Below are 25,146 nucleotides of genomic sequence, written 5' to 3'. Positions count from 1 at the left end.
GCTTTAGCATCCAACCGGAGTGTCAGTGAACTTTGTGTTGCCTATAAAAACCACTCATCTCCTCTCTCCCTCTCTCCTTTAGTTCTTGACATTTTGCTACTTTAGTCTCACCTAATGCATCATATCTGTGCTTCACTTAGGCTGGGTTGCTGATGTGTAACAGAAAGCTGTTTTTCCATTTGTCCTTGTTATCCTCATCATCATTTTCATCATCAGCTCACGTTGCCATCATAGAATAAAGAGCTGAATTTACTCCATGAAGAGAGCTTTCAGAGCAAGGCCACTTTAAATTATTACTCTTTATCAATGTTTGTGGCTTTCAACATGTCTTCTCCAAATTTAGCCAAGACCCTCAGCGTAAACAAAACCACACTCGTGTTTCTGCTGGCATTTAAAGTTGAGCCGTCTTCTCAGTGGCTGTGTGCAGCAGAATTTGTGCGTATTGTTAGTTGTCCTCTCTGATATGTCCACGCTAGCAGTGTAAACCTTTTTGTGTTGTTTACGTATTTAAACAGCCAGTAGTGTTTTTAAGGTGATCATAATAAATTAACGTCATCTGCTGGACGAAACTTGACACTAGAAGCAATGTTTGCAGTAGTGCCGTGCCTCTCCACCATACCGCCACCCCCTCCCGGGCCTGCGCCCCCCATTTTGACAACCACTAGAGTAAGACAAATTGACATCCAGACTTTTTTGGGTGAGTTAAAGTTGCCTGTGCATCCTGAGATAAAGACTCCAGCTAAGGCTGTAGCAGCGGGCAGTTAGAGAGGACGTTGCTCTGACTGGTGTGCTCTTCTGGAAATCCTCTTAATGAATGAATGATTGAATGTAATCATAGGAAGTGCAGACGGCGAGTCTCCTGTCAGCAACAATCATCTTCTCACTAAGCTTTGGTGAGGAAGGTTTTCATCCTGATTTTTAGCGGTTGATTCATTTCCATTTTAATCGACAAACTGACAAAGGGAAGCAGCCTTGGTTATGGCAGCAGGTAGAGTCTCCACGGTTACCACTTGAGCATGAAACAGATTTTAAAGTGTTTCTTCTGACATCATTTCTAATGTCTCTTTACTGCCTTCAAATTAAGTGTGACAAACAAACGAATGTCTTCTGTAATTGTCCAAGTCCATAAATCATGTTACTTCAGCCTGGTTGAAGAGGATGAAATTGTTGGAAGCCATTCCACCATCTGCCTCCATCATCCTGCCATCTGTCTGCCCCCTGTCTGCCCCAGAAAAACCCTGCCGTATTGTTATTATCATAGGCAAGGAACAATATGAATAGACCAGGACAAAAGTCACAATGGAATCACAGCAACGCACAGATAAAGTACTCAGTGGGACATTTGGAAGTAAAAGGCAGGAGACCTAAAGACAGTAGGATAGGTCACATGGTGCAGTTATTGGGAAGGATTCTCTCAGAATCTGTGGGGCCAAAATTGGTCTAAAGGATCTTCTTCTTTATTACCAACTAATGTGAAGGGGAAGGGGGGGCCTGCTGATTTCTGGTGTTTCTGTCACTCATGTCCAGCCCTCCCTCCCCCAGTGGAGTCTGTTTCTCATTATAACCTCTTTACTGTATGTTGAACGGACAGGACCCAGGCACTGCCATTCTCAGCTTCACTGATAAGGTTGGTGTGTGTGTGTGTGTGTGTGTGTGTGTGTGTGTGTGTGTGTGTGTGCGTGTGTGTGTGTGTGTGTGTGCGTGTGTACACTCCCACTGGTTCTCCTCCTGTTTGGTTGTCCATTTTGGACTTAATCTTCTCCCCTCTGCCTCCTCCATGCTGCCACACCATAAGTGTCTGTCCTCCACATTTTTTTGACTATTTTCATAATTTCACATGTAGAATGTCGTGACTGCATCTCGTATCAGACTAAGAAAAGACATTAAATGCATAATAGTAACACATTATCATGTTAAACTAACAAATAAATACAAAATATTGTGTTGCCTTGTAGCCGATGGTGATAGAGCAATACCAAAATGAGAGTTGCTCAATGTTGCTGTTCAGTGTTGTGTTGCACAGTGTTGTGCTACTCACTGTTATGTTGCTCAGTGTTGTGCTGCTCATTTTTTTGGTTGCTAACTGCTGTGTTGCTCATTGTTGTGCTGCTCAGTGTTGTGTTGCTCAGTGTTGTGTTGCTCAGTGTTGTGCTGCTCATTTTTTGGTTGCTAATTGTTGTGTTGCTCAGTGTTGTGCTGCTCAGTGTTGTGCTGCTCAGTGTTGTGCTGCTCATTGTTTGATTGCTAATTGCTGTGTTGCTCAGTGCTGTGCTGCTCATTTTGGGTTGATAATAGCTGTACACCATTTCTGCTTTGTTCTATCTTTCAACGACACCAAATGTTGATTTTTCTGTCCATAACCACAGATGATAGGTGTGATTTTAGTACGAATGAGCTTGTTTACATTGATTATATTGTAATATGCTAATTATGCTGGACCAAAATTTCACATTTACGATGCTGTTGACAATCGGTTGTACTAAAATGACAGAAGAGGATAACCGTTTCGCCTAACTAGCCTCCAGTTAGCCTATAAGGGAGTATTTTATAATCATGGACCACTTTGTTATGTGACCTTAGTCTAAACAGTAATTTCATCACTGTTGCCTCACATGAGTGTGGAGACGCACTGATAAAACAGTCAGTAAGAGTCAGTAATTCTGTAGCTACAGTTGTTATCACAGCTATACCAGCGTGAACAGTTATCAAAGGATGGACTTCGGCCAGCCACCATTAGTCGTGCTGCTGTAGGCCAAAGCTGTCAGTGTGCACCAACGTGATCCACTGAACCCTTCTCACTTCCTCCCCTACTCATGGTTGCATGTCTATACCTCCTCTCCTACCAGGAAACCTACCTTTAGGGAGGTCACTCTGAACCCATGAGCTGAAATGTACGATAGCGTTCGTCACTATTCCAAACTGAATTTAAGTCCGCCACCGGTGGAAACCAAGGCTCTGTGTTTCCAGTAACGCCCACTAAGACCTACTATTGTTGCTTAACATTGCTGTTTGTCGTTAAATTGTCATCAAAAAAATCCTTAAGTAGCAGATGTAATATTTAGTGTATCTCTAATATTAAGTAGTGTATCGAATAGGTATGTTCTCAATATGCTCAAACATTGAAGAAATTGAAATAGAAATATACTAATGACCAGTGCTGGTGGCATCATTGAGGCTCTGTGGTGACGGGGCTCAGACGTTTCTGTGCGTGACCTGGGTGGTGGTAGGCTATAGAAGCACATATCAAAAGATGCCAAGATGGGGCATCAGGCTGTGGCACAGTTAAAATGTCTGCGAATGGTGGACTTTTCACCAGTTCCCACAAACCTACAAGCTTTTTTTCAAGTGTACCAGTAGCTCAGAGCAGTAACTTCCTGTCTGACCCTGGATCACTTTCAAGTGTGTTAAAGGCACCCACGCTTTCAAAATACCATCAAGAATGAAAAATCAACCTAATACACAATAAATAAGCTTTTAATTTGAGATTTGAGGTGAACTAATGGAATTACGTAGTCTAGAGTCGCATAAAAATGAAAAAAAACAAATGACTCTTTTATTCACTACCAAGTGGTGATGGCGTACGATCGTACATGAACAGTAACCCACAATCACATCACATCTATTATCAGGGTAATAACTAATATTAAATAGTCTATATCTAATCATCTGTAATATGATCCTGTCATACAGAATTCTACCTTCTCATTTAGCAGCTGTTTAATGATTCCTGAGGAATTGAACACCTACAGACTTGATGAAAGGCGTAGTCGGCCTAGAAAGTACGACGGTGATGGGTAGACTCCAGCAGGCTCTGTCTCCGGTGGAACACACAAATCATGCGGCTGCCATGTTCTCCAAAAGGCCAACACATATCCCTTTCATCTGTGCTGCACTTGAATCCTCCAATTATCCTCCGGTGATCCTGTGGCTGCCTTCTGATCACCCCTTAAAGTGCCTTAAATACTTCTCTATCTGGATCTGTATTTTCATACAATACCGTGGATGCAGGGGGTGGGGTGGAACTAGTGAAAGTCGTGGTTCAGAGTTTACATGTAAGCTTAAAAATCAGACCATTCTGTGGGATGACACCTCTGCAGCCAGTCCTGGCTGGGACGTGCTGCGTGTGCACGTTAATGGAAGGATAGGATGTGAGTGGCTCTGTCTTTAATCCACTCTGAGATTTATTATAGTTCTCCTTTTAGTTTAGTTTCCTTAATCCCTGACTGAACAATTGTCCGAGGAGCATAAAAAGAAACTTAAACTTTCATTATCTTCTCCTGATTGTTATACATCTTCCCCTCTGTACCTGGTGAGTTTCTGGCACAACATGCACGTGCATGTGGCAGCTCTGGCTCCTCGCGGTCGGACAAAAGCACCCGACTGCCACAGTCCTCTTACTCTTACGATCCTAATTATGGACTCACTTCCTTCAGACTTCCATGGAAGCCCTCGTCTGGAGCGTCTCATGCGAGGCAGCAGTGAGCTGTCATTAACGCTGAAGGCAGACACAGTCAGAGCGGAGCTCTCATAGAGGAGCAGCTCTCATGTTGGTTGGTTGGCCTGAATCACAAGGTGGAGCTGCCTGTCTGCCTGTCTGCCTGTCTGCCTGCCTGTCTGCCTACCTGCCTGCCTGCCTTCACTGCTACATCTTCCTTTTGTTGTTGGCATTTCGGGCCAGTAAGCATGTGAAATTAGCCGTCTTTAATTATGGATTTAATCATCTCAGATTATGGGTTACTGTTGGGCTGCTATTAATATTCCCATTGAAAACAAGTACAAATAATAACAATGACTTTTATCTTAGGCAAGAGGCAGTGAATTTAACAAAATTAGCATTTACTATCTGTGCACTAAATCAAATAGCTGATGACATAATCATGGCTGTACACAGCACACCCCAGTAAGAGAAGACTGGTGACTGCAGAGCGACGTACAGACATGGCCTCATCTTTCCAGATGTTTTGATGCATTCATCACCACTCACATTCTTCATATCAGCTATTGAAGTGATTTAAATATGTTTTTGAAAAGTGGGTGTCAAACATTGCCCAGTCTGTGAAAGAGTAAACATGTCTTTTCAAGTAAAAGTCTTTCCTGCTCATAATATCTGTTTGACCTACTTTAAAATGGGATTCACTTCCGCTGTCGGGAACTGGCTGGGCTTATATTTGCAGTGTGTCTGCGTTTATTCAGAGTGCTTCCAAACACACGTGCACCTGTGCTAATGTAGCCTTTGTGTTTGCCAAACTCACAAAACTTGATGATGGGTCCCAAATGTGGGTGTTCAACTGCTAGTGAGAAGTGGCCAATGCTTTGATCTGTTGACATCAGCGCCGCCTGTGTAACCAAACAGAAGACTTTAATGATGCTGGAAGAGCCTCCAGGGCTGAGGGAAGAACTTTGCTAACCTGTCAGAAAGACATCGAGGTAACGATTCTGTGTTATTCAGGGGGTAAATGTGATACTTGAGGTTGGGCTGCGTTCCCGGTCAGATGAGCCGATGCCTGGAGGAACCATAGACACTGTCACACTCTGTTTATTACTTTGATCAATCTGGTTCTCTTTGCTGCTTCCAGCAATGCAAGAGCTTTTTTTCAAGAAGTGAGACTCGTGTGGTTTATTCCTCCAGGGTTTGCCTCAGTGGAGTCACAGTCACCATGGACGCTACCCTCAGATAGCTCAACAGGTCTCATCTTCAGCCTCTGCTGATGCTATAAAATCAGGAAACCATCATATCAGAAGTGGAGACACACGTCATTCCTTGTTGTTAACAGATGGGCAGCTCATGCGGAGCGTTTTGGGAATATTTTTAGGATTATGAAGGTTTTATCTGTTCTTTTAATGGTCCAAATACAGTGTGAAATATGCTGCTCTTCCAATATTATTCCATTTTCCAGAATGTGTCTGATGTAGCCAACAGGTCAGAGAAGAAGCCTCCCAGTTTCACCACTGTGGGCTCCTAATCCCCCCCAAGGAATGCTCCCAGGGGCCACACGGTGCTGCCCAAGGGTCGTTAGGGAGTGAATTCACTTGTGTGATAATAAAAAGCACATCCAAAATCACTGTAAAGAGAAAGCAGCATGACGGTGAGAGGAGGTTTAAATCAGGAGCGGATTTATGTGGGGAGACTTTCAGTCTGTCAGGTGTTATTGAGCACATTTACATTCCAAATACTTTGTAACCTGATTCACTGTTTGCTGTACTTTACTGTGCTGTGTTCCTACTGGATGTCATAAGATTATTCTGATATTCTGAAATGATATTTTGGAAGGAATGTGAGGCATTTGATTCTTGAACAATTGATAAAAAGCTTTATTTAATCTAGTTTTAGTGATAAGACCGTTTCATAGGGAATGTTTTCACTGTTTCAGGAAGACAATCGTGGGTTTATCCACTCACTCATGAAAGGATGATCCAAATAATCTGTAGATTCATGAATCACTTCTCTTGGATCCAAATGCAGCCATGCCAAATATAGGAAAACAGCTGTGACATGAAGCAGGATTCTATTTTGTATGGATCTGTATCATCTGTGTGACAGTATAGAGCTGCCACAGGTCTGAGCTGATCACAGACACTGGTTCAACTTCTATCCACTGCTCAGCTCATCTTTTGCTCTGTTTACATATCTAATGTGTGTTAGAGGCAGCAGTTAGAGGCAGATTGATAAGTATGGGCTGACTTATTTCTTGCAATTGACATTCTGTGGTGTGCAACTAGTTACTGTTGTTTGGGTTTTCTGCTTTATGTGCACAAAGTGAAAAGTCAAATTAACCAGAATATTATTTACATAAGTATTGGCTGTAGAGTGACTTATTTCTATTATATTGTTATAATTGTGCAGTTTCTGGAAGAATAAGTTTCTGGAAAAATAAGTATACATACAAATAAGCAAACATACTTTATGACCACAAAATTGCCAGGGCTGTCATGTTCCATAAAGGTTCCATAAAGTATGAAGAAAATCTCATTTGGCTTCTTTGGGATCAGCAGTTGTTGCAGACCTGTGCAGCAAATGTATTGATTTTCTGTCCAAAGGTGTCGGAATGACAGATGGACGCTCTGAGGAAGATGAAGCTGTCCACTGTGTGTGTGTGTGTGTGTGTGTGTGTGTGTGTGTGTGTGTGTGTGTGTGTGTGTTGTGTGTGTGTGTGTGGTGTGTGTGTGTGTGTGTGTGTGTGTGTGTGTGTGTGTGAGCAGGTCAGAGCTAGTGTGTTAATTCATGCTGATTGTACAGCATGAAGGCACACATGCTGATTGTGCAGCATGAAGGCACAGTGCAGAACTATTGACATAAATATTGATGCACCTTAACCGGCAGAGATTATTGTCATCATTAATACAACAGTGCGTTCCTGTAGGAAGCATACTTTCCTTCCATTGGCTGTTGTGTGTTTCTTCCTGTTTGTCTCAAAGCCTAATGAAACAACTTCCAGGCAGAGCAGCAGGATCCTGACCGTCCCGACCCCCTCACCTGGCTCATGTAGCCATGGAGGAGCTGCACCAGTAGAACCTGTGAGCCACTGCAGTAAAACGATCCTCAGCCCCTGCTCACAGCGTCAGAGGATGGAGCAGGCCTCTGCCTTCTGCCTGAGCTGTGGCAGTGCTTCCACATGAAACGGCAGAAGCCCTTTTTTGGACACTTTTCTGTTTCTCTTATGAACCATATGGGTTTGGTTTGGACTGTGACCAGTGGTGTCAACACACACTGGCAATGACATAGATGTCATTTGTGCTTGTAACATTGTTTTCTCTAAGTCTTCATCACTTGTTAATAATGCATGTTGTTGTTTAAATGACTCCAACTCTCAGGAGGGCTTTTTGTCCCAAACTTTCAACACAGTGTTTCAACTGTGGGGCAGCTGAGCTGATCTAATCTGAGTCCATCATCCCTGCGCTGCCTTCACATGCTAATACACTGACAGAGTGTGTGCTGCAGCTGTGGGCCTGTGTGTATGTATGCGTGTGTGTGGCCTTCTGTAGCAAATTGATTTCGAATGCTTCCTGTGGTCATCTATCAGAGTGCTTTAGCTCCGCCTACTGACGGAACAGTTGCCAATAGAAACCGGGATAAGAGATTCTTCATTGTTCCATTCTCTTCTGTTGGTCTAAATGTGGAGACATGAATGCCAACTCTGGCTAATAAATCAACAATCAGTAATGATAGTAATCATAATTAATCATGTCATTCATTTCTATGTTTGGTTCTCCTTCATGGAGATGTAATTGAAATTATTTTTCAAATAAAGGCACCAAATTTTAATGAAAATGCAGCCAGTATGAGAAACCCTGTATTATGTACATTTCACTGTCAAATGCGCGTTTCATTTCAAAGGGCTCGACTGGAACTGTGAGGAGGCTTCTAATTTAATTAAAATTCATGAAATATTCTTCTGTCATCTGTACATGTGGTGGGCTGACGGAGGAGGAGGAGGAAGATGGCCTCTGGCTTTGCTGCTAGTCAGTTTATCTGAAAACATCCAGCTGTCAGAATCACACACACAAACACACAGAACAACGGAGACATAAACAGGATTAAAGGCTCACTACTGAATCTTCAACAGTTCTGTGTGTGTGTCTGTGTGTGGGGGGGTTTTGGGGGAGGGTAGTCATGTTGTTGTTTTTGACTGTTTGGGTTCATTTAAATACAGTACTTGTGCTGACCTGCAGCATTGTTGTTCTGATGAGGTGTCTTCAGGTGTCTGATGATTATTATTATTAAAAAAGGCTCATATGGTTCAGACGTGAGCAGCCAGCGGACAAGTGTGTGTCAGCAGCCAGCAGGCGTGTGTGTGTGAGCAGCCATCAGACATGTGTGTGTGAGCAGCCAGCGGACGTGTGTGTGAGCAGCTCCACACCACATTTGTTATAGAAGCGTACTGAGAATAAACCATTATTTAATGAACAGGATTCAATGTCTTTCAGTATTTCTTTCCTGTGGGAAACCATCCTTCCCTGGGGAGCAGGATTAGCGTACGTTAACGTAACCTGTTGATGGTGGGTTTTGGTGGAACTGGTGCCTCCTGCTGCCCGGCAACTCCCATCAGTCAACCCAGGCTGTGACATGACATCAACATTTTAGACGAAACCATCTGAGAACACGGAACAGTGTTTGTTGTGTGTGTTGCTCAGAGTGCAGATGTCGAGTTAGGCCGCCATCCTCCTACTGGTGTGTAGGTGAATGCTGACGAAACCTATTGATCATAGTCTCCTACTGCTTCCTGGAAAATTCTAGGGTTCAAATCCACGGATGGATGACAGGCAGACAGACAAAGGAATGCCTTTTGTTGTGTTGGGGCACAGTGGTTAGCAGGGCCACCTCACAGGAAGACGTTTGCATGCTTAATTCCTGCTCTGGCCTTTTTTGTGTGGAGTTTCTCCCTTCGCGGCTGCCCCTCAGTCAAAAACATGCTCATTACCGCGTGCGTGCGTGCGTGCGTGCGTGCGTGTGCGTGCGTGCGTGCGTGTGCGTGCGTGCGTGCGAGCGAGCGACATGGATTGATATAAAGTGATCCTTAAGTGCTCTTATCATGCTGATTTTGTGTTCATCATGTAACCATGATGATGATGATGACATTGATGCATAGAGTGGTCATCGTATTGCTAATCTGTGGTCAGCCAGCAGCCTTCAGTTTAGTCTGTAGAGGCCAATGCTTCTTTAAACCAGTGCGAGTGACCAAACAGATGACCTTCAAAGGTCCGGTATTTATGCAGAGCAGCTCACAGCAGGGGAACATCCGCGTGTTGCTATTTCCACTCCTACTGTGAATTCATGGAGGATAAAGACAGATCAGCTGTAGAAAACAAGATGTTTCTTTCATCAGAGCCACTTGTCAAGTTCCTGTAGCAACTTTGTTGACTTTGGAGCCACAGTAAATTATAGACTATTAAACTATTTAGAGGCTGTTTACTACAGCTTTGGTGCCAGAATCCAAACATCCTCACTGTCATGAAGATGCTTTTCATCTTCACATCAGTGGACGATGGTTAAAATCTCATTTCAAGCAAGAAACCGATGACATGAAACAACAGAAAACTAACGATAAAGGCATGATGATCAGGGATAGAAGAGAAACTGTTTATGTAAGAAAGAAAGGAGGCAAGGAGATACGTGGAAGAGATTAGCACATAGAGAGACAAAGTTCAACACTCACTCCTGTCCTCAGCTCCTCACCTGAGAATGGAGAACATCACATAGAGAAGATGTGGATCCACAACTGTTTGCTTGCTAGTGAGTTCTCCGTTTGTCCAATCAGATGATGGAAACTGCTTCATTAGAATTCTTTTAATTTTCTCTTTAACTCACTCTCTGGACAAACGTGCGTGGTTGATGGGGATGGAGGCCAGCTCAGATATTTGGTGGGGGTATGGTCTGGTGCTCTGATAAGGACAACACTGCAGAAAAGCTGTACGTAAAAGTCAAAATTGATGGCCGATTGGGTAAAATGTAATAAAATAATGCCAAATGGTTCATATTTCCATGTTCCAGGATAAACTTGGAAGAAGCCATGCAGATGTTTGAAGAAATCCCCTGTAATTTGCTGCAGTTGTCCAAACATCTGTGCAGATCCACAAACACTGGAGTCTAGAGTTCCATGAAATGTCTTTCAGTGAGGAAGCAGGTCGGAATGTGTGTTTAGTGATCAGCTGATGTGAGCTGGGCTTGAAATTAAGCACAGCTCAGTTAGGGGGAGGGCGAGGATGAGGGGAGAGTCCTTTGATGGCATGTATCAGGCCGCTGACGGTGTCTCTCCTTCTTGCACCAGGTCATCATTTGCCCTTTTGGATTTTTATAGAAAAGAGAGAACCATGTTGCCGTTTGTGGTTGAGGAACAGTACTGTGAGCAGCTCTGTGTCCTCTATGGAAACTGGTGTGGAGAATCTTTGGAGATGTGCTGACTGGAATCAGCTGACATTTGTGGTTAACAGCTTGGTTCTGCATGAGTCTTGTGTGCTGGCTCACATTACACTGTGGCTCAACAGTGAATTCTGGCCAAATGCAATCAGAGTGGTGCACACCTCCCCGGACAGGACCAAGGCTGCTTCCTTGCAGAAGGTGGGCTGCACTTGGCATACAAACAGCAGCCAGAGACCTGCCATCTTCTGCACTTTCGTGGTTTTACCTCCAATCTCAGTTTGGCCCATCGATCTTCATCATCGATCTTCCTTCAGATTTTTCTAGAAGCCAGTCAGGTTTTGCTTTTAAGAGCTGCTTTAAATATTTTCTCAATCAGTTGTAAAGGGCTTCACATGCTCGGAGTTCTCCGTGTCTTGAATTTTAATCCTTGGAAGCCAGCGTGTCTTTAATGGCTCCAGTGAAACTGTCCTGGCAGCCATGCAGAGGATTTAATGTACTCTAATGTATTAATTTGGTCTGACATAAGCATACATGGCATTTTGTGAGGCTTGGAAATATTTTGGTGGCTGAAAACGTGCATGATTGGTTGACTCCTCCCGGCAGATGTGGGAGGACACCAGGCTCACGTAGGGGGACCCTCCTGCTGATGGCCGGCTGGGTAGAGAGAGAGGGGGAGGAGAGGAGAGGAGAAGGGTGGGGAGGAGAGGAGAGGAGAGGGGAGGAGAGGAGAGGCATAGAGCATAGAAATACATACAAAAATACATTATATTGAATTAAATTGAATTAAATAAGATGCTGGTTGAGTGGGTCAGCGGGGTCGGAGGTCAGTATACAGCTCTGAGAAAACCATGACCCAGTGGGGTGACAGAGGCCTGTCAGGTGTTCATGTTTCTGGACCCCGGCAGCCTTGGCCTATAGCAGCATAGCTAAGATGTTAACCTAATGATTAGACGACCCCCTAAATATGATAATTTGTCTGTCTATGATAATAACTGGAACTACAGAATTAGTAACAATAATCTTTTTCAAAGAGGTAGGTTTTAAGCCTAATCTTAAAAGTAGCGATGGAGTCAGCCTCCCGTACCTGGACAGGGAGCTGGTTCCATAGCAGGGGGGCCTGGTAGCTAAATGCTCGGCCCCCCATTCTACCCCTAGAAACTCTGGGGGACCACAAGTAGACCAGCATTCTGAGAGCGGAGCGGTCTATTGGGCTGGTAAGGTGTCACTAGCTCCTCCAGGTAGGATGGAGCTAGGCCTCTGAGGACCTTGTAGGTCAAAAGAAGGGTTTTAAAAATTTGGATTTTGGATATCCTGATAATAAAGAATTACAACAGTCCAGCCTGAACGTAAGGTGAAAAAAGGCACTTTTAGAGAAGCCACTGCAGTAAAAAGATCCTCAGCCCCTGCTCACAGCGTTGAAGGAGAGATTTTGATCAAAAGTTACTCCAAGATTCCTCAGACAGAGACTAGATGTTAATGAGATACCATCTGGAGTGATCATGTGATCTAATCTATCCCTGAGAGGTTCAGGACCAAACACCGTGACCTCAGTTTTTCCTGAGTTAAGGAGGAGGAAATTTGAAGACATCCAGGACTTTATGTCTTTAAGACAGTCTTTAACTTCTCGTCTCCTCTGGTTTCATGGATAGATAAAGCTGAGTGTCATCAGCATAACAATGAAAATTTATCCCATGCTGCCGAATAATGTTCCCTAAGGGAAGCATGTACAAGGTGAAAAGGATTGGTCCAAGTACAGAACCTTGAGGAACTCCATGGATAACCTTACTGTAAGAAGAGGGAACTCCATGGACATGAGCAAACTGGTATCTATCAGATAAATATGATCTAAACCAGTCTAGTGCTGTCCCTTTAATGCCAATCACATGTTCCAGTCTCTGTAACAGGATGCTGTGATCAACTGTATCAAAAGCAACACTGAGGTCCAGCAGAACCAGCATAGAAACCAGTCCATGATCTGAAGCTATAAGAAGATCATTAGTAACTTTAAGAAGTGCTCTTTCTGTGCTGTGATGAGCTCTAAAGCCTGACTGAAACATCTCAAACAGGCTGTTTCTCTGCAGGTGCTCCAGTAACTGAGTCACCACAACCTTCTCTAGAATTTTAGAGATAAAAGGAAGGTTGGATATCGGCCTATAGTTTGCTAAGACATCAGGATCCAGTGATGTTTTTTTAAGCAACGGCTTAATCACTGCCACCTTGTAGGACCGGGGTACATAACCTGTCACTAAAGAACCATTGATCTGGTCCAGGATAGAACTGCCTATCAATGGTAAATCATCCTTCAACAGCTGTGTTGGGATGGGAAAGACGCGCGGTGGTCTTGGATTTCTGAATTAGCGAAGACGCCTCAGAAAAATATATAGGGCTGAAGGAGTTTAAGGGCTCGTTGGTGAACCTGTATGTTCCCACAGTCAGCACATCTGGTGATGGTCCAGTTGTTGGGATGGCCTGGTTAGCTTTTTCTTTGATAGCTAGAACTTTATCAGTGAAGAAGCTCATGAAGTCTTCATCACTAAGGGAAGAAGGGATACGTGGATCTAAAACACTGTGACTCTTGGTTAATTTGGCCACAGTGCTAAAAAGAAATCTGGAGTTATTCTGGTTTTCTTCAATTAGAGAAGAAAAATAAGCTGTTCTAGCCTTACGGAGGGCCTTTTTCTAAACTAACAGACTGTCTTTCCAGGGTGCATGATAGCTTTCTATTTTACAAGAATGCCACTTGCTTTCTAGTCTGCGCGCTTTCTGCTTGAGGGTCCTGATATGTGAATTATACCAGGGGGCACATCTCCTCTGATTTACTATTTTCTTTTTCAAGGGGGCAACAGAATCAAGCGTGATTCTCAGTGATGTTGCTGCACCTTCAGCAATAGAGTCAACCTCAGCAGGGCTAAGATTATAATGACTGATCCCTGGGGAAACACACAGTGGTTATCTGAAAGATGTCTGCTATCGTAAGACTGTGCTCTGAGCATAGAAGAATCCTTAATCATAAATGTAAAAGTGATCAAAGAATGATCTGACAGGAGTGGGTTCTGAGGGAACACTGACACATGTTCTACCTCAACACCATGAGTCAGAACTACATCTAAGGTGTGGTTGAAGCTATGAGTTGGTTGGTGTATCTGCTGGAGGAAACCAACTGACTCAAGTAATGAAATGTTGCCATTTCTAAAGCTGTCATTTACAACTTCTACATGGATATTAAAGTCTCCAATGATAATTAATGACAGGCTTTGTCTGTTCTAAGGACCAAGTCAGATAAGAAATCAGAGAACTCAGATAGGAACTCTGAATGTGGCACAGTAGGGGGCCGATATACAACTACAAACAAAAGTGGCTTTTCTGCCTTCAAGTTCAAATGGGTGATGCCAAGAGTCAGGCTTTCAAATGAACTGGAACCATATTTTAGTCTAGGATTAATTAATAACTTGGAGTGATAGATTGCTGCCACTCCCCCTCCTCGACCAGTAACACGAGGAATATGATAATTAAGATGGGTAGGAGGAGTAGATTCATTTAAGCTAACATACTCCTCCTCCTGAAGCCAGGTCTCAGTAAGACAAAATAAATCAATGTGATGATCCGCTATCAGGTCGTGCACCAACAGGGATTTACACAAAAGAGACCTAATATTTAATAGTCCACATTTAATTGTGATGTTAGTTTCTCCAAGTTGTGCTTTGGTATTAATTTTAATAAGATTATGGTGATTGACCGCTCCCCTGCTCTGTGCTTGGTGAACTTTTAACCGTGGAACAGAGACTACCTCTATAGTGTTGAATATGTTATTGTTGGTGGATGAGGGTTCTATGGAAGCAGCAGAGAGGTGTGTAAGACTACAACTCTGCATCCTGGTCTGGACCCTGAATTGTCAGGTCACTTTGGGTCTAATAAAATTAGCCAGATTACTAGAAATGAGAGAGGCACCATCCCATGTGGGATGGACACGTCTCTCCTAATCAGACCACGTTTTCCCCAAAAAGCGTTCCAATTGTCTATAAAGGCCACCTGGTTTTCGGGGCACCACCGTGACAACCAGCGACGAAGTGATGACATGTGGCTAAACATTTCATCGCTGGCCAGATTGAGGACGGGACCAGAGAATGCTACGGAGTCCGACATCATTTTTGCGTAGGTGCACACCGACTCTATGTTAATTTTGGTGACCTCTGACTGACTATGCCGGGTGTCGTTTGCTCTGACGTGAATAATAACTTTACCAAATTTATGTTTACGTCTTGCCGGCAGCTTTAAATTGGCTTCTGTGTCGCCCGCTCTGACCCCCGGAATGCACTTGACTATGGTCGCTGGAGTCGGCTTCACGTAGCGTAAAACAAGTCGCCAATTACCAGGGTCGGTTTCTCAGCGGGTGTGTCGCTGAGTGAGGAAAAGCGGTTAGCCATGGGAAGCAGTTGGTGGTGCACCGTGGGCCTTTCGTTTGGGCTACGCTTCCTGCGAACCGTCACCCAGCCGCCCTGGCTAGCCGGCTGCTCAGCTGCTGCCGGGGGACCGCTAGCTGTAGCTACGCTAGGTAGCAGCAGCTAGCTTCTCCTGGCTACTCCAGCTAACTCCAAGCTGCAGAACCGCGTCTCAAGCTCCTTAAGTCTCGCCTCCGTAGCCGTAAATAAACTACATTTTCTGCACCTATTCCCTTCACTAAAGGAGGCAGAGGAGTAACTAACATTGCACACGCTGAGCAGACAAAGACACCAGGTGAGGCCATGCTAATGCTAATAGTCGGCGGAGCCCTGTATTGGTTTAATATGGGTTGTTTCGCACTGTTGTTATCAGGTGACTAGAATGTCCCAAGTGTTCAAATTTTAAGTAAACTGAATACAACACACCGTGCACAGTGCAACCAACGAATGATTGAGAAGACAGGAAGTGACGCTATACGTTACCGGAACCAATTGGGAACCATCTGGTCTGAGATCTGCTCGATCCTCAGTAAGGAAAAGGGTTGATAGGAGTGTTGTGATTTGGGTGTGAACCTCCTTTCCGTTAACTCCTAATGTGTGAAGAAGCGACTTCAAGGTTAAATAACTGTCATGTTTGTGTTGGTGTGTTTTTGTTGTGCTGTGCCTTTGAGTCCACACAGTTCTTATGCCAGTAACCCACCACAAAGCTGAACAACATGAAAACAGGACGAGTCTTTTATCTAACAGTATGACGCATTGACATTTTCCATCACCCGTTCCATCCCATCTGGAAATAGAAGTAAAGATCATGGCTGGACCCACCGAATGACTGCAATTAACTTGGCAGTAGTTCATCCTGTAATTGGTTTTAATATGTTAATTAGCCACAGCTAGCAGCCTGTTGCTGTTGCTCAACTTGTATAAAAAGGTAACTATGGTTACATCTACAAAACCCTGAAGTCATGATTGCAGTGAAAGCAAAAAGCTTTATTCCTGAATTACAGGTGTGATCCACCTGAATGCTTGTGAGGGTGTTAATCTGAGCAGTCAACTCACAGAACACAGGACTCCCAGTCTGATGTTGCTCCTGTCTTTGTCTGCCAGTCACCTTCCAGGACTGTAGCAGAGGGAAGGTCCGATTTGAGGTGGGACAATCGGCTGATTTTCGGGTGAGCGAAGCAGGTGAGATCTACACCAGCCGACCCCTCAGCCTGGGAAGGGACAGAGCCGTGGAGGGGGTGGTCTACGCTCAAGACCTGCGCACCAAGCAACTCTGGAAGACCAAGTTCTTCCTCCTTGCAAAACCCCAGCAGGTATAAAGAAAACTCTGTGCATTTGTTACGTTGTTTTAGTTTTGCTATAGGAATCAACTTGGATCAGATTGAGAATCACATTCTAAATGTTATTCTTTGTTTTTATATCATTTGCTATGTTATTTTCTGAGCTGCTAGGGTTGAAATCAGCTTCATAAAGTGCGGAATATTTGTTAGGAGATGATAATGAGCTTGTTCATGTGGAGTCGGGAGGTGGAGGTCAGACGCCTGATGAGTTGCAGCATCTTCTTCACTGGTTATGTCCTGCTGCATGTTGCCTGTCTACTGTGTTTGCAGGTGAAGCACGGTGATGCAACGCTGACTCAGCATCTACCAGAGATCTTGTTTCCATGGCGCAGCATGATTGTCAAGGGTGATGGGACTGTAAGGCGGGTGAAGAGGGACTGGGTCATTCCTCCTATCAATGTCCCCGAGAACTCACGAGGGCAGTTCCCCGAGGACCTCGTCAGAGTAAGGCACACACATAGAGAACATGTTAATGTGTGTGAGGGAGGATGGGGAGTGGGCCTACGGCGTGGAAATGGGGAGAAAACAACATTTTTCTTTGGCAAAATAAAGCACAACTCATGAAAGCTCTTCTAAACAAGTCAGTCTTTGATAAAAAAAAGAATCATAGAGATCCATCAAGCTGATGCTAACAGCTGCTAGGATGAAAACCTCAGGGCAACTATTCTCAAGCAACTTTCTGTTGCTCAGTTGCCCTGACTGTTGGTCAGACTGTGAAACCTGGAGCAATGGAGGTTTTTAGGAGCATGAATCCAACAGTTAGCTGAAAGCTTCTGGAGCAAAACAACAAACCAATAAATGAGCAGGACATAAAAGTGGAACCCAGCACTGGAACATCAACACTGTACACACTGAGGTCACGACAATAATTTGCTGCTAACCAACAATCACCTGTTCCTTTACTAGGAGACACAGGTATTTTATCTGATTGTTTTGGAAAACCTCTTGTGGTTGAAGATGAAACGGCCAATAAAACCAGTTCACTAAATGGTTGCTTTTATCAAACAGTGACCAGAACATCTCTTTTCTCCAGGCTGAGTTTTCCATCCAGTCCTACCTGAATGATGCTCCTGATGTTCACGATGGTCCTGATGTTCACGATGGTCCTGATGTTCATGATGCTCCTGATGTTCATGATGCTCCTGATGTTCACAATGTTCATGGTTTTCCTGATATTCACGATGATCCTGCTGCTCCTGATGTTCACGATGTTCATGATGCTCCTGATATTCACGATACTTCTGATGCTCCTGATGTTCACGCTGCTCCTGATGCTTCTGCTGCTCTCCTCTTCTTCACAGATCAAACATCAGCTCAGTGATTTGCTTCCTTTTGATTTGTAGCTCCACAGTTCACACATGCTGTGTGCAGTCCTGTCTTCATCACGTGGACAGCAGAATGTTCTTGATGATCTAGACATGGACTTTATTTAGGTTTGGGCCCCACTCAGACTTCCTGTCATGTGCAGCATCAGCCTAGAGCCTTTGCTGAATCTTGTCAGTGGCAACTGAGAGTCATGCTGAAATCTGAGACACATCCAAGTCAAACACGAACTTTAGCTCCGTCTTTATATTAATATTCAGTTTTATTTACCTTAACGTTGACACTCATGTTTGCATGGAGGCAGAACATGCTGACAGCAGCAGATGTGTTCAAGAAAAAGAAATGGCTTTTTTCAACCACTGTTATTTGCCAGCGTTGACCTATATTATATCAAACTTTCCTTTCTCTTTCTCTTCCATCTGTGTTGTAGATCCGCTCAGATCGGGATAAAAACTGGATGCTGCGTTACAGCGTGACGGGTCCCGGCGCTGACCAGCCTCCAACCGGCATCTTCATCATCAACCCCATCTCAGGCCAGCTGTCTGTCACCAAGCCTCTGGACAGAGAGCATATCTCCAACTTCCATGTAAGCGCATTTCTACAGTTCTCAAAAGTTTCTGTCAAATTTATTTTGACTTTTCACTTCATGAAACAATGTCAGAGTCTTCTAGAAAAGACACAAGAGATAAAAGTTACCTGTTGAATAAGAAACTGAGCCGGCCTACGTGAGTGGCACATGTGCTACATTTGGTTTATATCTCAATGACCTGAAAGCAGAAGCGTCCCACCCAGTTGTTTACACAATCTGCTGTGTGCAATTCAATTCTAAGCCTCTTTGTAAACGCAGGCTGTTTTTAGAACATTTATATAATCTTGAAGTATTTATCAAAATAAGTACTTTTAGGTGTTATATAACTGCGGCTTAACATGAACCCTAAACCTAATAGTTTTGAGGTCTGTTTACTGGGGAAAAGGTTACTTGATCAAGTATATTTGGAATGATCAAGCGCTGATTCAGCAGATGCTTGCGTCTCCTCCCAGACTATCTGAGCCATGCAGAAGCACGTCGCACCCCTCTGATGTTTACCTCTATCATGCTGCCACTTTGCTGTCTCGTATATTCTCTCTCATGCACAGACAAGAAGTGGATTTCTTCAAAGAATTATCCTTGATGTGTGTTTACTGTCACTCCCCTTAAACACACTCGTGTGCTTGCGCGCATGCCTCCAGGAGTTGAGACTCACCTTTTGATCTGCAGGAATCGGCACAGTTGCTCACGCCCAGCTCATGCAGGGGAGTGTAAATATGGCGTTGCAGCGGGGTGATTTGCATTTGTGTCTCCTGAATATTCATGTGAGTGGATGGAGATGTTTATTCATCACGGAGGTGTTGGGATGTCAAGATGCTGGAAAGGAGGGTCTCTGAAGGCCTGGCCTCGTCCACCTCTTATTCTCTGTCTTTGGAATTGGCCTGAGAAAATGGATCGCTGAGGGCAGTGTGTTGCTGTCCACACGGGGATGTTTGAAGTCAGTCCACGTCTGTCCTGCTGCTGGTCCTCAGAGTCTCGCCCGCATCTGTCCCTTCATCGTTTATATTTATAGGCACACTGAGACATTAAAGTATTGCTGTTTTTTCTGTAGCTGCGAGCTCACGCTGTTGACCTGAATGGGAACCAGGTGGAGAACCCCATTGACATCGTCATTAATGTCATCGACCAAAACGACAACAGACCAGAGTTCACACACACCGTATTCAATGGTTCAGTACCTGAGGGATCCAAGCCTGGTAACACACGCACACACGCATGGTTATCCATCATATCTCGCTGCTGATGTTCAATTTGTGTTCTCTGCAGGCTCCTTCGTGATGACTGTGACAGCAGTTGATAAGGACGACCCAAAAACTGCTAATGGGATGCTGAGATACAAAATCCTGTCTCAGAATCCCCAGAGCCCCTCCTCCAATATGTTCACCATTAACAACAAGACCGGTGACATCATCACTGTGGCTGCTGGCCTTGATCGAGAGGTGTGTGTGTGTGTGTGTGTATTTGGTTAGGCTCCTCTTTTTTCGAGATATGTGACATCACGTTCTATCTTGTAGTAGTATATCATACTACTAATAATATGGTAATAAGAGCAGTAGTAACACCATCATCCTTTAAATGTTGACCTGAAAACTGGTTGAGAGCAGCTGGTTTTGACGGGTCACATTTGATCTTCATGTGCTGCTCATGTTGTTTGCAGAATCTCAGCACAACAAGGCTACTAGTAATAACCATCATTATAATAATAGCTATTACTATTACTGGTAATACTAGCTTGAAGAGGAGCAGGAGGATGTGGTCGTCCAAAAATGTTCTCTTCATTGCCCCCCCAGCACAGTCAGTCTTTATTTGCACAAGCCATCCTGACAGGACTGTAGCCTTCAGTGGTGCAGATGAATCAGCCATATTTGTTCCATCAAAGCTTGTCCTTTTGTTTTTGTCTTCAGAAAGTCACACAGTACACCCTGATCGTCCAGGCCACGGACATGGAGGGGAACCCCACCTACGGTCTGTCCAACACAGCCACCACTGTCATCAGGATCACTGATGTCAATGACAACCCTCCCGAGTTCACCACAGACACAGTGAGTCCCAGCAGAGGAGCAGCTCCCCTTGAGACAGAGTAAGAAGGTTCTGAAACTCTGCGTGGACTCACAGTGGGTCCAGGTGTTCTGTACCATGTTGAAGCCAAATCCCCCGTCCCCGCCCTCACTCTCTCACACTCATTACCTCAGCTGCTCAACAAGGTAGAGTTGCACTCACACTGACTTTAAGGGGTTAACCTGCTTGGACACGGTACGGCTGCCTAATGTAAGTGTGTTCTTCCACTGTCGGTACTACTGTAGAACTGTAGCTATGGTGAACAGCTGTCCCAGGTCCTCTTTTGCCATCTAATTAGCAGCTCATTTGTCCAGAAGGCTCAAGTTCTGTCTATTTTCATAAATGATTTTAATGTAGTCAGCAGTTCTGTTTATCTTTATTCATCTTTTTCTTCTCTCTCTCAGTTCTCCGGGGATGTTGATGAGAACCGTGTAAACGTGATTGTTGCTAATCTCACGGTGACGGATAAAGACCAGCCTCACACTCAGGCCTGGAGCGCTGTTTACCGCATCGTGGCCGGAGACCCCACCGGGCGCTTCTCCATCCCCACAGATCCCACCACCAACGAGGGCCTTCTTACTGTGGTCAAGGTGGGGCTCTGTTACACACACACACACACACACACACGTGCACTAATTAACCAGATCCAGAGCAGTGATCATTCCGTTCCACTTTGTCCTTACGGGTGATAAGGACCGACCCGGTGATGTAAACCAAACTAATTTAGAAGAATTGATAGTAAATGGCGGCCAGGTGAAATGGGCATGTTACAAGCTGCTGTTCAGCGTCATACTTGAGATCCACAGTCGCCTCCTTCTGCTCTTCTGTCCAGCCTATCAACTACGAGGAGAAACGGTCCTTCATGCTGATGGTGGAGGCCCAGAATGAGGTCCCTCTTGCTCGTGGAATTCATCTGCCTCGCCAGCCCACCGTGACTGTCTCGGTACGAATCCTGGACGTCAATGAGAGTCCAGAGTTCAGCCCCAACCCCAAGTCCATCAAACTGGAGGAGGGCCTACCTGCAGGATCTTTGCTCACCACCTTCACTGCCCAGGATCCAGACCGCTTTATGAGCCAAAACGTCCGGTAAGACCATTACCAGAAGGTTTATTTTCTGCCTCAGGCTGCAAATGTTGGAGTCCGTGGTCGACATGAGACGCACGTTTCAGTGTTTAGGCAATATCAGCGTTATTTCTTTGCTTTTAACAACATCTTAGATCCTATTTATCTGATAGATACCAGTTTGCTCATGTCCATGGTGTTCCCTCTTCATACAGTTGGGTTAGCCATGGAGTTCCTCAAGGTTCTGTACTTGGACCAATCCTCTTCACCTTGTACATGCTTCCCTTAGGGAACATTATTTGGCAGCATGGGATAAATTTTCATTGTTATGCTGATGACACTCAGCTTTATTTATCCATGGAGACAGAGAAGTTAGTGAAGCTTCAGACCTGTCTTAAAGACATAAAGTCCTGGATGTCTTCAAATTTCCTCCTCCTTAACTCAGGAAAAACTGAGGATTAGATCACATGATCACTCTAGATGGTATCTCATTAACAGCTAGTCTCTCTGTGAGGAATCTAGGAGTAACCTTTGACCAAAATCTGACCTTCAACTCACACATTAAAACAGTCTCCAGAAGTGCCTTTTTTCACTTGAGAAACATCACAAAAATCAGGAAGCTCCTGATGCAGCATGATGCTGAAAAGTTAGTCCATGCATTTGTTACTTCCAGCCTGGACTATTGTATTTTTTTATTATCAGGGTGTCCAAACAACTCTTTAAGAAGCCTCCAGTTGATCCAAAATGCTGCAGCCAGAGTTCTGACAGGTATTGACAAAAGAGATCACATTACTCCTATACTGGCGTCTCTTCATTGGCTGCCCGTTAAATTTAGAATAATTTTTAAAACCCTTCTTTTGACCTACAAGTTCCTCAGAGGCCTAGCTCCATCCTACCTGGAGGAGCTAGTGATACCTTAGCAGCCCAATAGACCGCTCCGCTCTCAAAATGCTGGTCTACTTGTGGTTCCCAGAGTTTCTAGGAGTAGAATGGGGGGCCGAGCATTTAGCTACCAGGCGGCCCCCCTGCTATGGAACCAGCTCCCTGTCCAGGTACGGGAGGCTGACTCCATCACTACTTTTAAGATTAGGCTTAAAACCTACCTCTTTGAAAAAGCTTATTGTTACTAATTCTGTAGTTCCAGTTATTATCATAGACAGACAAATTATCATATTTAGGGGGTCGTCTAATCATTAGGTTAACATCTTAGCTATGCTGCTATAGGCCAAGGCTGCCGGGGTCCAGAAACATGAACACCTGACAGGCCTCTGTCACCCCACTGGGTCATGGTTTCCTTTCCTTTCCTTTCCTTTCCTTTCCTTTCCTTTCCTTTCCTTTCCTTTCCTTTCCTTTCCTTTCCTTTCCTTTCCTCTCCTCTCCTCTCCTCTCCTCTCCTCTCCTCTCCTCTCTCTCCTCTCCTCTCCTCTCCTCTCCTCTCCTCTCCTCTCCTCTCCTCAATGTTTGATGGGGGAGTTTAATTTGCTCTGCAGGCTCATCAAGGGAAAGGTGCTGTTCTCCTCATGAGCATGTTTGAAACCTCAGATGATTTGATTGCTGGATTTTTCTGGGTTTTAATGATCTGCTGCCTCCTGTCCCCATCCTTTAGTTTTACATCCCACTATTTGTTTCTAAATGAACTCTGGGAATCTTTGTAGCCTAGCAACCAGTGGTGGCTGCACACAGTGTTTAAAAGCAGCTCTCTTTCTTTTGCAGCCCGGGAGTTTTTTAGCTGCTGCGTCTGGCTGTTTCTGTCTGCTCACTCATTAGACACACAACAGATGCTTATTAGTGGTCTAAAATGGCAGCTTTGTGATGGACTGTACCTGATCCCTTCCTTACCCTCAAGCCTTTGTTTCTCTTTTTTTCTGATGAAGGTGGAGACTTTTATTTATATTATATTTATGGTGAATGATCTGCTTTGTCCAGTCTATGGAGCAAATAAAGTAAGTTGTTTTCAGCAAGTTCTTCTGTCTCCTCCATCCAGGTATTCCAAGATGTACGACCCTGCCAACTGGCTGCAGATTGACCCATTTAATGGTCGGATTTCAACCATCGCCATCCTCGACAGAGAATCGCCCTACGTCAAGAACAACCAGTACAACGTCACCTTCATGGCTACAGATGGTGAGGTCTGGATGGTGTGGAGCAGACGCAGATCACTCAGTTGACTGCTTCACGCAGAGTCGGCATCATGAGATCTGGAGTCCTGGCAACAAAACAGGCACAGAAAGCAGGTCATGTTGTCATTTCGGCATCTAGAACTACAAGAGACATAAATATATAAAATCAGCTTCCTGAATCTTCCGACAGTAGACCCTTTTGGTGTCCAGAGTCCTCCATTTTCCTGCCAGCATGACTCCAGAAACTGTCCTCTCATTATCAGCACTGCTGGGCATTATGTCCACACAAAAGATTACCGTATTTTCACGACCATAAAGCGCACTGTATTAAAAGGCACAGTCTCAGTTATGGGTGCCATTTCTGTATTTAAAACATACATAAGGCGCACCGTATTATTAGGCGCATGCTGAAACATACAGTAAAAAAATGACAACGGAAGTAAAACACTGAGTTTCGACACATTTATTGAACAAAATATTCATTCTTCTGCCACAAAACCATCAAAGTTTTCATCTTCTGTATCTGAATTAAACAGCTGCACTATTTCAATGTCCAACATCCCGACTTCCTCTTAATCATCTGAATCTGACTCACCGACCGGTTCCGCTTCAGCGTTGATGCCGCCTTTTGTGAAAGCTCTTACAATACGTGAAGACAGTATCATAGCCCATGCGTCTACAATCCACCTGCATATGGTGGCATAACTTGCCCGCCGCTGCCTCATAGTCTTTGTGAAGGAGTGTTCGCCTTCCGTCATCCAGCGCTCTGTCTTTTTCCGTGGCAGCCAAGAACCACGGTGAACGACGACTTCTTGTGCCCCGTTGTGCGTATCGCCACCATGCTCGTCCCTTTTTCACCACTTTGTGGGTCAAAGGGATGTCAAAAGTCTGAGGGATCTCATCCATGTTGGTGATGTGGCTGGGCACGGTTATCTTGTCGCGGCAGTAGGTGCGGAAGATGGCCACCCTCTCCTGGTAATCCGTGGGCAGCCGCTGCGCAACAGTTGTCCTTGCACGTATGGAGAGATGCCGCCTCCTCATAAAGCGAAAACACTAAGATTGCTCGATTGCCATTTTCAGACGCATATTTGATGGCCTGCAATTTAAAGTAAGCCTCATTCATACGCGTGTCGCTTGACCGGCACCATTTTAGGGGATCCTTACGCGTAGGTGTGCCGCTAATCGATTGGCGGAGCTTTTACCGTAGTGCACCCACCAAAGGTGCACAGCAGATTTTGGAACTCAGTCCACACACAAGGCGCACCATATTATAAGGCGCACTGTCGATTTTTGAGAAAATCTCAGTGTTTTAGGTACGCCTTATAGTCGTGAAAATATGGTATATGGCCTTCAAAAG

The 25,146-nt window shown here is 44.5% G+C and overlaps 1 protein-coding gene across 1 annotated transcript in view; it reads left to right on the top strand.

The window, feature by feature from the left end:
* LOC130528248 (cadherin-2-like) overlaps positions 1 to 25,146 on the top strand; it is a 44,696-nt gene that overhangs the window by 4,662 nt on the left and 14,888 nt on the right. Inside the window, exons 3-11 of the mRNA XM_057037392.1 lie at positions 16,402 to 16,610; positions 16,908 to 17,081; positions 18,391 to 18,546; positions 19,601 to 19,745; positions 19,816 to 19,988; positions 20,454 to 20,591; positions 21,012 to 21,197; positions 21,440 to 21,693; positions 23,654 to 23,793. Of these exons, the coding sequence (XP_056893372.1) occupies positions 16,402 to 16,610; positions 16,908 to 17,081; positions 18,391 to 18,546; positions 19,601 to 19,745; positions 19,816 to 19,988; positions 20,454 to 20,591; positions 21,012 to 21,197; positions 21,440 to 21,693; positions 23,654 to 23,793 (1,575 nt within the window). The remainder of the gene's footprint in view (positions 1 to 16,401; positions 16,611 to 16,907; positions 17,082 to 18,390; positions 18,547 to 19,600; positions 19,746 to 19,815; positions 19,989 to 20,453; positions 20,592 to 21,011; positions 21,198 to 21,439; positions 21,694 to 23,653; positions 23,794 to 25,146) is intronic.

This window comes from Takifugu flavidus, chromosome 7 (genome assembly GCF_003711565.1).
Source record: "Takifugu flavidus isolate HTHZ2018 chromosome 7, ASM371156v2, whole genome shotgun sequence".
In the NCBI taxonomy this organism is placed as follows: domain Eukaryota; kingdom Metazoa; phylum Chordata; class Actinopteri; order Tetraodontiformes; family Tetraodontidae; genus Takifugu; species Takifugu flavidus.
This window is presented reverse-complemented; position numbering and strand designations above follow the sequence as displayed.